Below are 12,756 nucleotides of genomic sequence, written 5' to 3' on the forward strand. Positions count from 1 at the left end.
TTTGTAGCAGTTCTTAGTAATATATCCGGGGACACAGGGTCCAACGTGTCTTCTGGCCATGCAAATAAGACCCAATAGTATTAATGACTGTGTTTTCATTTTTACTTTTTGACTGAGATGTTCTCTTATTTATAGTTTCCAAATAATACAATCTTGCAGGCGCTACAAATGTATTCGATATGCCACGCTTAGGTTTATTACGTCTTAATATATTTAACAAATACAATTAGAACCGTTGAATGAAATACATACATACTTTTAGGAATTTTAATTATTATCTTATTATTTCTTCAAAACTGAATGATTAATAAATGGTTTATTATTATCTTTACGCCAATATATACATTTTGTTAATTTTTAATTATATTTGAGGAAAGGGAAACCATTCTTATTTTTATAACATTTTGAATATAGCGGGAAAGTGGGTTGCTAAATGTAAGAACAGGGTGGTTCACGATTTGGTGTAAATGCCATAGCCACATCTGGGCACACTGCGACAGTGTGACCATCTCCCTCACCTTGCTGATTTATTTATAAATTAATTTCTCTCTATCTCGTTTACGTGTTGTTTTGTGAAAATTTGCATCGCATTTTCACGCGCCTGCATTAGTATTCGTCGGTGTGTTGACGTGCGAGGAAAAGCGCGAGAAAAACGCGAGCGAGAGATCGCAGAGGGAAAACAAAACATCATCTCGACGGCCCAAGCAACAAGCCATTAAAATCATAACCTTGGGCGTGTATTAATCGAGTGATCCCCCACCCCACCCCTTATCTACATACATTCTTCCACCGATTTTGATCTGGATTACGGGGCTTGTTCTGTTTTCTGGTTCCGCTGGTATTTCTGTTTCCGTGCAAACATCTGGCGAGATAAGGGCCTATAGAAGACAGCCCCGCCCCGCCCCCCTTCGGCACAACTCCCCTTCCCCCACCAAGCGCTCCAACAACAACAAAAGTTGCTTTTGCAAAAAACGGCGCTGAACGTAAGTTGCATTACGTCATCGTTTCGAGGGCAATTTTAGACTCTGATTGTGCCATATATACACATAGACGTCCATATACTCAGTTATAGTTTTGCCTTTGGACACAACAGACGGCCGCGCATCAGAACTTTTTACAGGCCAGAGGGGAGCGAGATCAAAAGATGATTCATGTGGGCGAGAATACGTGGAACCTGCGGATCCTCATCACGGATCTGCAGGTGGAGAAGACGCTGCGGGTGAAGGGGGATCAGCATATTGGCGGTGTCATGCTGAACCTCGTGGATCCGGAGATGCCCAAGGATTGGTCCGATCACGCCCTGTGGTGGCCCGCCAAGAATGTGTGGCTAACCAGGACGAGATCCACTCTGGACCAGGCTGGAGTCCAATCCGATTCGTTTCTGCACTTCACACCCATGCACAAAACGCTGAGGGTTCAAATGCCCGATCTTCGCTATCTCGACTATCGTGTCAACTTCTCGGCCAAGACTTTTGGGGCCGTAGTGAGCCTGTGCAAGGATCTGGACATTCGCTATCCGGAGGAGCTGTCGTTCTGCAAACCCCTGGAGGCGGAGCATCTCAAGAAGAACTTTTCCAAGCTGCCGCAGCGCAAGATTCCCGTGGCGGACGTGAATGGCATTGGCTATTTGCAGCCAGCGGCGGACACCAACTCCTTTGTCCCCATCACAGGAGCCTACAATGGCAGCAATAGCAGTCTGGATCGCTCGCACAATGGCAACCTGCTGTGTGCCCCGACCTCGCCATATGCCACCACGCCCAGGAGGGCAGCCACTGCGCCTGGAACGCCCATTAGTTCGCCCACGGGCACCTGGAAGCACAACTCCACGGGCTACGCTAGCTACGATTCAAACTCCAGTTTCGGCGACCTCCAGGAGAACCTGGCCATGTCGCCCAGGTCCCCCAGTCCGGATGTAAGAGCCCGTCTGATTAGGCCCAAGACACGGGTGGAGAAAGCCCGTCTTAATGTGGGCTGGCTGGACTCATCGCTGTCCATCATGGAACAGGGTGTTCGGGAGTACGACACCCTCTGCCTTCGCTTTAAATACTTCACGTTCTTCGATCTGAACCCCAAGTACGACCAGGTGAGGATCAACCAGCTGTACGAGCAGGCCAAATGGAGCATCCTCAACGAGGAACTGGACGCCACCGAGGAGGAGACCCTCATGTTTGCCGCCCTGCAGTTCCAGGTGAATCACCAGACGGATCTGCATCCACCAGGCATCGATTCCGGGATAGACACCTCCAGTCAGGAGACTGGCGGCGAGGACGACATTGACTCCGCTCTCAACGAGCTGCAGATCACCCTCGAGGGTCCGGGAGGTGGCAAGGATCAGGGCAACATCACCAGGATACCAGAGCTATCGGACTATCTGAAATTCCTCAAGCCCCAGCGGTTCACGCTCAAGGGATACAAGCGCTACTTCTTCACCTACAGGGATCTGCATCTGCACCTGTACAAATCGCAGGAAGAGTCCCGTCGCGGAGCTCCCAGCATCAGCATCAATTTGCGGGGCTGCGAGGTGACGCCCGATGTTAACTTGGCCCAAGGAAAGTTTGCAATTCGCTTGGAAGTTCCGCCAGAGGGCAAGAATGGTCCGAATAGCGAGGTCTGGGTGAGATGCGAGAACGAAGAGCAATATGCCAAGTGGATGGCCGCCTGTCGTCTGGCCGCCAAGGGTCGCTCTCTGGCCGATAGCTCCTACGACAGCGAAGTGAGCAGCATTCGCTCGCTGCTCCAGATGCAGAAACCCGCCCAGGGAGCTCCGCTCGCCGTGAATCCCAGGAGTGTTGAGCCCATGGACTATCTGTCGCCCAAAATGATGCGCAAACTATCGAGCAAAGCGGTGCAGCGTATTCTAGAGGCCCATGCCAATGTTAAGCAGTTGCCCCTGATGGAGGCCAAGATGAAGTACATCCAGGCCTGGCAATCCCTGCCCGATTTCGGTGTAACTCTCTTCGTCATCAAGTTCGACGGCCACAAGAAGGAGGAGCTGCTGGGCGTGGCCAACAACCGCATCATGCGCATGGACCTCAGCTCCGGAGATCACATCAAGACCTGGCGCTATAACACGATGAAGGCCTGGAACGTCAACTGGGGCATCAAGTGCATGATGATCCAGCTGCAGGACGAGAACATCATCTTCTCCGTCCAGTCGGCGGACTGCAAGGTCGTGCACGAGTTCATCGGCGGCTACATATTCATGTCCATGCGCTCCAAGGAGAACAACCAGACGCTGAACGAGGAGATGTTCCACAAGCTGACGGGTGGCTGGTCGTAAACGGATTAGCGGAATCCTAAGGAGGTGTGAAGTGGAGTGGAGTCTTACGAGTGCCAAGCACAAACCTCGTCGCATGTTCTACAGTTTTATCTACATATATTTACCTAAAGTAGGGTGCGTTGATTTATGGGTTGAGAAGTAATCTGCGGACTATGCTAGGCAAATATCGCTTAACATTAGTTGTAAAAGCACCAATGCCAAATTATTAGCAAGGTCATTTTTATCTTCTGGTTTTGAAAAACAAAAGTAACCAAATTTAATATCTACTTTGTAAACTACTTTGACAGACTAGTAGTGAAAATTGTTTTTATTTTCTTACTGTCGGCATTTACCTAAAAATAATTAATTTTAAAACGACCAGAAAATAATTTGTGTTGTTGAAACGTACTCTATATCTAGGGCAATGCTTAACTTGATTTTAAAACTGAAATTGCTTGAAGCTGTCCAAAGATTACCTCCATTTTTTATCAACCCAGTCAGTCGACCCACCCTCGTCGAAAGCGTTGTGTGTTTAAGTGTTAATGGAAGTGGAATTCTAGACTAATAGCAATCACCACGCTGATAACGATGTTGTGCCTTCGCCAGAGCAATCTTAACCCAAAACAAGTCCAAGTCAATGTCCTGTGTTCTCTGTGTTGTCTGTTTTCTAACACAGCGTTAAAGTTACACTACTTAAGTCCTTTTTGTACCACTCTTGTGCGGACTTGCGCGACTAACCCGCAGTTTTACATATTGTATATTTATTAAACAAATTAATAAGCAGAATAAATTATTTTATATGTTTTTAATGATCGTAAACGACGGCTTGTTTATTTGCTTTACACTCCACATTCCACTGGCAGCTGGAAACCCGATTCCAAATGGATTACTCATCGAATTTTATAGAGGGCTACGGCTTCCAAAGGGGCGTTGATGCAAGAGTCGGGCGTTTAATATAAAGCACGGGTATTGTTATTAATAACAGCGCACTCAATTGGATTGATAAGCACCACGACTGAGTCGTCGTTATGTGGGGATTGTAGATTATAGGAAGCTCCGGGCAATACCGTTGATTGATGACCCCGGTCGGAGAGTTATTTGTGCGCCTCGGAATGGGGCAACTTCTCACGCAACGGCTGGCGAAATCTTCAAGTTGATTTAATTTAACGGGGTGACTCTTAGGAGGAAAAAAAGAACTGCCGGATATGAATAAGGAGTGATAAACAAAGAATCAGTCGATGAATGTTTTAGAAGATTTGTTTTTTAAATGAGTTATCCTAAGAACTTTTAATGAGAGATTTGTTTTTTAAATGACTTAAAATATTTTTAAAATAGAATATACATTTTTGGGTGCTTACATATATTAGAATGTTAGGAAAATTCGAGTCAACAATTCTATTGAGTGTTTGCAATTATGTTAGTTCTACTGTAATTCCTTGTAAGTCTAAAAATAATAATGAAAATGCCTTACAAAAATTCGTCACAGGCGTAAGTGTTTACTTGGCCACTTGTATGACTTTCAGAGGATGAAAAATGAGAGTATATTTAAATAAAGAGTGATTAATTAAAATCTGTTATTCCAGATACTTGCTCTAGTAACACAGGGCTATTCATAAATTTGAATCACATACAGATAAAATTAGTTTGTTTTTATTTTTATATAACTTTAATAATAACATGATTTATATGAAAGCAATTCGACATAACAAAAAATATTAAACAGATTAGCGCATTTTGTTCTCTAAAAAAGGAAAAGATATAATGCTTTTTGTTTTGTTTGAGTGCTTTATGACTTGACGTAATTTAAAGATAAATTAGGCAATTTAAAAAATTCGCTAAGTTATATAAATTAGCTTTAATTCAATGCATAATATAAATATTTTCCATAAATAATAATAATAATATTCCATTTATAATAATTAATTTTAAATTTTCCTTGCCATTTATGGATACAAACCAGTACGTAATACCGTTAAAAATCGTAACGCCTTGCGAATTGGTATATTAAAAAAGGGTATATTCAGAAAAAATACCAATTCTTTGTTTGCGCGTATTTTTAAAAATGGCTTTTAGACACTTTTTTAATTCTCTGAAATGGTTTGCAAATCTGCAGTAAAAAATATGATCGAGATATTAAAAATATCTGGACAAATGTCTTATTCCACGATCCAAAAATGTATGTATATTTGTTTTTTTACAGAAGCTTACAAGCATACAAAAACAGCAGGGTAACAAAATTATATGTTCTTCGTAATGTTTTAATGCTTATTTTAATATTTAATAATACATGCGACTGCATTTTAAATTTCTGGTAACGGTAAATACATCGAAAACAATCGATAATGGCATGAATATATCGATATTTCGCGGTTTCAATAAACATCGATGGTATTGAAAAAGAATCGTCTTGTAGTTCCATCTCTGCTGCATCAGCTGCTAGAAAAAATACCAAACTCTGTCGCGCATTTTCAATCGCAAATTAAACGCTGTTAATTTCGCTTAGCGACCTCCGTTCTCGAATAACAAAGCCAATCGTATGGATTCCAAGGAATCTAGTGAAGTTAAAAGTGAAAAGTTACGTTTCTAACGCTCATTTGTGGCACCTGCGTTTTTTCGTGAATTTTTCAATCCGTTCACACGAACGCACACACACACACACGCGGATAAACGACCGTGCAGCGAATGGGTGTGTGTGTGTGAAATTGTGCAAAAACCTGTGACGACAGAGGGGGCGGGGGAGGAGGGGGCTTTTCTGCTGTGTGTTGAAAGCAAAATATTCATTGTTTTTCCCCGTGTGTGCACTATAAATTCATATTTAAGTGTCTGCGTCATGTGGGGACCGCTTACCTCCCGCCAGCGAATTCAGCAGCCGAAAAGACAGCTGCTTATTTGGCGAGTGTAAACAAAGCAGCACACACACACACACGCACGCATACTCGTTTACCTGGCTGCGACTGCGACGCCAACAGCGACGGCGACGCCGACCGCAACTGCGCTGCCCATCACGCATATCGAATTTCACATCTTTAAGCCAGAAAAGAAGGAAATCTCCATATATCGCACTTCCATCTGCCGCCTCATCTTTTGTCTGGCCAACCTGTTCGCTTCCAGACAGGAAGTTTGCCAATTTTCGCAAGTTTAGCCAAGTGCAGCGAGGCAGCGACGTCGACGTCCTCTGCCCGCGTCGCAGCAGCTGCGGATCTTAATATTCGGTGAGTGTTTCCAAAAAAAACAAAGAAAAACAAACCCTTTTGAAGACCTCGAGGAAATGTTACAAATGCTCGAACAAAAAACAATAAAATGGGACTAGCCCCTTTACGCATTTCGGGGTGGGATTGTTGTCATACAGTGAAGACCCCATAAATCAAACGGAGTTAAAGTACCTAACCATATTTACATATAAAGTTGATACCTATGGTTACCAAACAGCTTGTTATAAGTAATACCAGGAAATTTCGGTTAATTAGACTATCCTAAAAGCAGAGCAGAAAGCATGAAAGCAGCTTGAGTTCGTTCCATTGTTTTAGTTCGATATTACCATTTATAGCTAAGCTATAAAATCAATAACCCATGCAAAATTAAAATATTAATAGTTGTACAGAAAAACTTTGGTAAAGGAAACTGTTTTGCAAAGCAGAAAACATAAACAAAGTAATTCCCGATGCAATTTAGATTAGGTGTTCTATAGGATAATATACATTAAATTTATCGTCAAAAAACAAATATAAAGATTTTTTTATGATTATTATTGATGTATAATTGGCTAATGCATCAAAAAGTACATAAATATATAAAAGTTTTTGAAAATGGGACTTTAACCGAAGGACGGATTTTTATTCCATTTCCAAACTATGTTTTTTTATGCATAATTGGAACATGGGTCAATTTTATATAGTTTGAAACCGAACCTTTGCTTTTATCAATCTTCACTTGCCCATTTTCAAATCACAGAGGTCCGACTGTATTTAAAACTCAACATGTGTTCGTACCTGGGTTATTTCTGTACCTCGAAGTCACCATTTTTCGAAACTCTGTTTGGCGACAGATGTTAATCCATGGACGTCCGACTGTATCTAAATTACCCAGCTGATAACCTGCTCTCAACTGGGCGTTGTTGTCTCTTTGGACATCTCTGCCCGCCTCTCGCATCCGCTAAATTCCAGTTTCCGCCCGAATAATTACTCAAACTGTCGCCGCAAAGTGTAATTTCTATTATTCGCTCGTTAACAATAGAAATTAGCAGCCGGGTTTCTATTTTTTTTTGCACCCCAGGGGAATCCTATGGGACATGCATATCGCTTTCGTTCCGAACACCCATCTGCTCACCTTTTATCGCGCTCTATAAATAAACGCCACTTCAGCACGCGCCAGAGTTCAAGCTGCCCTTTCTGAGATCCCAATCCCCTTTTTCCGAGAGTATCCCCCGACTTTTATATCACTTCCGTATGAGGGAGGTTTGGTTTCATAAGGTGACGCAGCGTATTTACGTGGATTGCCAAGAAAACGTGACGTCATGGGGGACATATTTACACAAATCCACTTTTGTGTGCATCGGCCCCTTGGAAACAGCAACAAATTCAACAAGTAAATCGTTTGTCGGAATTCCAAGAACTTAATAAATATGTTATCTTGCAACTAGCTCAGCTTACTTCCTGTGCCCTTTCCGGAAATCGGAAATTTACATTTGACACTTGATATTCCTTATAGAAATAAATAAATCAGGGATTTGTTCGTTTCTATACGATTTTATAAATATTATTCATCAGATTTCGTATATTTTATGTATAGTTAATTGCTTTACAACCGGTTTTTAGTGGCACTTAAATGATTGCAATTTTTTTTATAGAATAATACGAAAATTTACACAATATCCAATTATAGTTTGTAAAAACAACTTAAAACCAATGGCAGTAAAAGAGATTTTTTGGAAATGATAAGCTATCAATAATAACAACTTCATTTGGGGGCGACTTTATTTTATATCGAAACATATGTTTAATTAAATGACATTTATGATGGGCTAATATTAACACAAAAGCCAATGAACTTTTTACCAAAGAAAGAATGTTGAAACAATGATATTTGTGATACAATCCATAGAAGTTTAAAGATAATTTAAAAAATTTTAATATAATTTTTTGAAAATAGTTTATCAATGATTTAACAAGAAAGGATTACTTACTATAGTGATTTAAAACATAGGCCTGTACTATTGATTTATAAATATTTGATAAGCCACTTGATTAAACCCGTAGTATCATTAGTATTTTATGGCGTCAGAAATCACTGAACACTTGGCTCCACCTTCTGTAAATCGCAGCATATGGAATTGCCTTTACTGCCCATAAATGTTGCGCACTTTCGCTGTTTCCCCACCGTGTTATCGCTTACTGAGGGGATTACGTGATTGCGCAACTGCCCCAGTGCCCTTGACCAAAGTTCATTAACCGATCACTATGTGTTTGATATTGCCTTCATTTGATTGTGTTTCGTTCTTCGTTCTTTCAGGACATGACCTCCACTTCCGCGGTGGATGGCGGCCAGAGTAGCGAGACGGCCTGGCTGGAGGATCTGCTGCGCGAGGTGCAGCTGGAGCAGTTCCTGGACAGGATACGCGATGACCTGCAGGTGACCCGGCTGGCGCACTTTGACTACGTGCTGCCCGAAGATCTGGAACGATGTGGGCTGGGCAAGCCGGCCATCCGGCGGCTGATGGAGGCAGTGCGCAAAAAGAAGGCCCACCAGTGGCGCAAGAACATCCTCTCTAAGCTGATTGGTGGCGGCAAGCAGCCCTCGTCCAAGAAGCAGTCGTCCTCCGCCCGGGAATCCACTCAGGGCAATGGCACCCAGCTAACCTGCCTCATCCACGAAAAGGACATCACAATGGGCCTGAAGCTGGGCGACGGATCCTTCGGAGTGGTGCGACGTGGCGAATGGAGTGCCTCACCAGCGGGCAAGGTCATCCCGGTGGCCGTCAAGGTCCTCAAGTCGGACAACCTCACCCAGCCGGGCATCATCGATGACTTCTTTCGCGAGGTTCAGGCCATGCACGCCCTGGATCACACGAATCTGGTGCGGCTTTACGGCGTGGTGCTATCCCAGCCCATGATGATGATCACAGAGCTGGCGGAACGAGGATCCTTGCTGGACACGCTGCGCAAACAGTGCCGGCACACATCGCTAACCATCATCTGGAACTGGTCGGTGCAGATTGTGACGGGCATGGCCTATCTGGAACAGAAGCGCTTTCTGCATCGCGATCTCGCCTGTCGCAATGTCCTGCTGGCAGCTGGCAACAAGATCAAGATCGGGGACTTCGGCCTGATGCGTGCCTTGCCGCAAGAGGATGACTGCTATGTGATGTCCGAGCACAAGAAGGTGCCTTTTCCCTGGTGCGCTCCGGAATCGCTGCGCTTCCGGCAATTCTCGCACGCCTCGGACACCTGGATGTTTGGCGTTACGCTGTGGGAGATGTTTAGCTTTGGCGAGGATCCCTGGGTGGGGCTGAATGGCTCTCAGATCCTGCGCAAGATCGATCGCGAGGGAGAGCGACTGCATCAGCCGGACGCCTGTCCGCCGGACGTCTACGCCATGATGCTGCAGTGCTGGGATAAAACGCCGGCAGAGCGACCCACTTTTGCCGCCCTCAAGTAGGTTTCTATAAGTTATTAAAACTCGTATTCATCTAATTCTTATTCTTGATTTACAGAGAATATCTGGCGAGTATGTCACCGCCAGTGATGCGTGCCTCCCGAAGTCACCACGAGTCCAAGGGACTACAAATTGAGCCCGGCGACACAATTGCCATTATCGATGGCCGCCACGAGCTAAAGCTAATCAAGGGCCAGAACCAGCGCACTTTCGATATAGGAATCTTTCCCAGGAGTCTGCTGGAGCAGCGGAAAGTGGGTGCAGCCGGAGATGTGGTGATGCGTAGCAGCGTGAGCAATGGCTCGTCGTCCTCACCCTTCGGTTTCTGCTGGGGTGGAGCGGCTGCCATGGCCAATGGCGAGGATCGGCAGCGGAAGACCGCCTCCTTGACGAGCCAGGCACACGCCAAGGAGCGCAAGTCGACGTCCAGCAAGCAGTTCGCCTACAACAAACTGGTCAACGAGGCAGCGGCGGCGGGACTTCATCGACGCAACGCGGTGAAGCACAAGGGAGCAGTGGTGGGTCCGCAGCGACCTCCACCGCCGCAGTTCCAGCAGGAGGGCATACTCATTGACATTTCGCCCGACATGCGGCCCTCGGCAGGAGGAGGCGGAGTTGAGGGAGCAGGCGATAGTTCATCTCTGCAGGCGGACAGCTCTTTTTGCCTTTTGGATGCTCCTATAGATGTGCCCACATACGCTGGATCCAGTGGTTCGGGGGAACTAAACGTTTCACCCACATACTATAACGAACAACCACAGTTTGACTTTGATCCGGCCAGCATGACAGCTTCTCCTGGACGCCTTCAGCCACCGCCGTATCAGATGCCACCCACATACTCGAATACCATGGAGTTTGTCCAGAAGCGAGACCTTCACCAGCAGCAGCTAGCGACGCCTGTAAGGGAGCGAGATCCCTTTGACACCACAAACCTGGAAACGGCTGTGGCAATCTACTCGAATTTTAACAACTCTCTAGAGGCAGCTCCTCCACCAGCACCCATTTATAACAGTCTTTCGGTCAGAAAGAGTCTTTTTGGGGGCTCCAACTCGAATAAAGAAAACATACCTGCCCTGGAATCAGCGGCCATGCAGCTAAATCTGAATAACCTCGCGCTGGAGCGGCATGAAGCCCTTAGCATTCAGCCTATGGAGCCTGTACCAGCTCCTGCCACTGATGGAGTGCTGCTGGACAAATCCTTTATCGCCGAACTGGAAAAGGACATGTACAGCAATGGGCAGAATCGGGCGCATGAGGAGTACCAGCGCAATTCCACGCAGATGTATTCCAGCAAGGACATGGTATACAAACAGAATCTCACGCCACTGAAGAACGGCTCAGGCCACTCGAATCATTCCAGTCCCTCGTCGACCGCCTCGCCAAAGCAAAACAATTTGGAGGCAGCTGCAGCTGCGGCAGCAACCACGCAAAGTGTGGTCAATCGCATTTGGTACGAGCAGGTGGCCTCCACGTCCTCCGAGTACTACGCGCAGCCGCCGCCAGAGCAGCCAGATGAGCAGATCTACCAAAATCATCATCAGCAGCAGCAGCAAGAGTCTAACCACTCGTTTGTGGCCATTTCCAACAGGGTAGTGGCACCCAAGAACAGTGTTTACTCCTCCTCGGCCTCTCTGTACGATGCAGTGGCAGCCAGCACGGCAGGATCCACGTACTACGGGCAAGTGCCGAACGGCAGTGGCGCTGTTCGATACGATGAGGTGACCCAGGATGACTACCTGAGGCCAACGCGACCTGCTCCCCTGGCACCACCTCCCCTCTCCGCCCAGCAGATCCAACGGCGGATGGAGAAGATGCGGCTGCAGCAACAGCAGGAGTTGGAGGGAGCCCATCAGTTGTATGCCCCAGTGCCCTCGGATTACGGACGCGAGCAGGAGAAACTCCAGCAGTTGATGCAGGAACTGGGCAGCTCAGCGGTGGAGCAGGATGTACGCAATGCTTTGCGAGCGGCCAGCGGGGATGTGGGCCTGGCCACAAGGCACTACAAGATCGACCAGCTGGCGCGGTTGGGCGTCGCTGGTCGACCACAGTGCGAACAGGCGCTGCAGCAGACCAACTGGAGCCTAGAGGTGGCAGCTGAACTTCTACTGCAGTCTACAATTGCGGGATAAACTCGCGAACAAAAAGAAGCAACCATGTATTACCGCCTCGAATATAATTGCTTTAGTTTTAATTGCTGAATATTCGTCTATAAATAGCTAACGATGTCTCGAATCTTTATCAAAATACTCCTAGGTGTCTGCACGAAAGCAAACACACATTGTCAACGACTGTACAATATGTTCTATTTTATATAAGCGATCGTATAAAATTATTTTATAATTGTTATTCGATGTCTGCATATTTTAGATGCCCCGAAATTTTATTTACACTGAAATCGAACCGTTCGAAGGAAGGTTAAGGTCAAAAATATCAACGCATGCAACAATTAATTTGTTTTGAAATCAAATAAATTATATGTAATTGTTACAAAACATTCTTTTCTTTTAAATTTGGCGCCAACTGGGGAGGCATAAAATATACCGCTGAAATATACTTGACTGCTGAATGGAAACATACCAACAAGCTTCAGAAAATATACTAATCCATGGGTGTCGAAAAGGGGGTCGAAATCGTAACTGCTTATCAACCGCGCAGAAAATGCAGTTAAAATATGAATTTCAGATATTAGATGGATGGAAATAACCGAAAATTTGATTGAAGTAGTTTAAAGATCCCACGAGATTAGTTTGAAAATTCAGAAAGTCTTACGATGTGTAATATAATTATTAAACGTCCTATTCAGAGACTTAATAAATTTTAAAAAATGAGTATCCAAGATTTTACCC

General features: G+C 45.2%; 2 protein-coding genes across 2 annotated transcripts; both read left to right on the top strand.

Moving 5' to 3' along the window:
• Positions 1 to 518: 518 nt before the first annotated feature.
• On the top strand, positions 519 to 4,049 carry LOC119555631 (unc-112-related protein). Its single transcript, XM_037867150.1, has 2 exons — positions 519 to 983; positions 1,067 to 4,049. Exon 2 carries the CDS (start codon positions 1,145 to 1,147, stop codon positions 3,278 to 3,280), a length of 2,136 nt encoding a protein of 711 aa, XP_037723078.1. The 5' UTR covers positions 519 to 983; positions 1,067 to 1,144; the 3' UTR covers positions 3,281 to 4,049.
• Positions 4,050 to 5,684: 1,635 nt separating this feature from the next.
• LOC119555630 (serine/threonine-protein kinase par-1) lies at positions 5,685 to 12,256 on the top strand. Its single transcript, XM_037867149.1, has 3 exons — positions 5,685 to 6,471; positions 8,768 to 9,909; positions 9,969 to 12,256. Exons 2-3 carry the CDS (start codon positions 8,771 to 8,773, stop codon positions 12,037 to 12,039), a joined length of 3,210 nt encoding a protein of 1,069 aa, XP_037723077.1. The 5' UTR covers positions 5,685 to 6,471; positions 8,768 to 8,770; the 3' UTR covers positions 12,040 to 12,256.
• The last annotated feature ends 500 nt before the right edge of the window (positions 12,257 to 12,756 follow it).

Source organism: Drosophila subpulchrella, chromosome 3L, assembly GCF_014743375.2.
Source record: "Drosophila subpulchrella strain 33 F10 #4 breed RU33 chromosome 3L, RU_Dsub_v1.1 Primary Assembly, whole genome shotgun sequence".
Lineage (NCBI taxonomy): Eukaryota > Metazoa > Arthropoda > Insecta > Diptera > Drosophilidae > Drosophila > Drosophila subpulchrella.

Coding starts and splice junctions, on each gene's coding strand:
- LOC119555631 (XM_037867150.1), top strand. CDS start 1,145: ATGATTCATGTGGGCGAGAATACGTGGAACCTGCGGATCCTCATCACG.
- LOC119555630 (XM_037867149.1), top strand. CDS start 8,771: ATGACCTCCACTTCCGCGGTGGATGGCGGCCAGAGTAGCGAGACGGCC. Junction 9,910..9,968: donor CCCACTTTTGCCGCCCTCAA/GTAGGTTTCTAT, acceptor CTTGATTTACAG/AGAATATCTGGCGAGTATGT.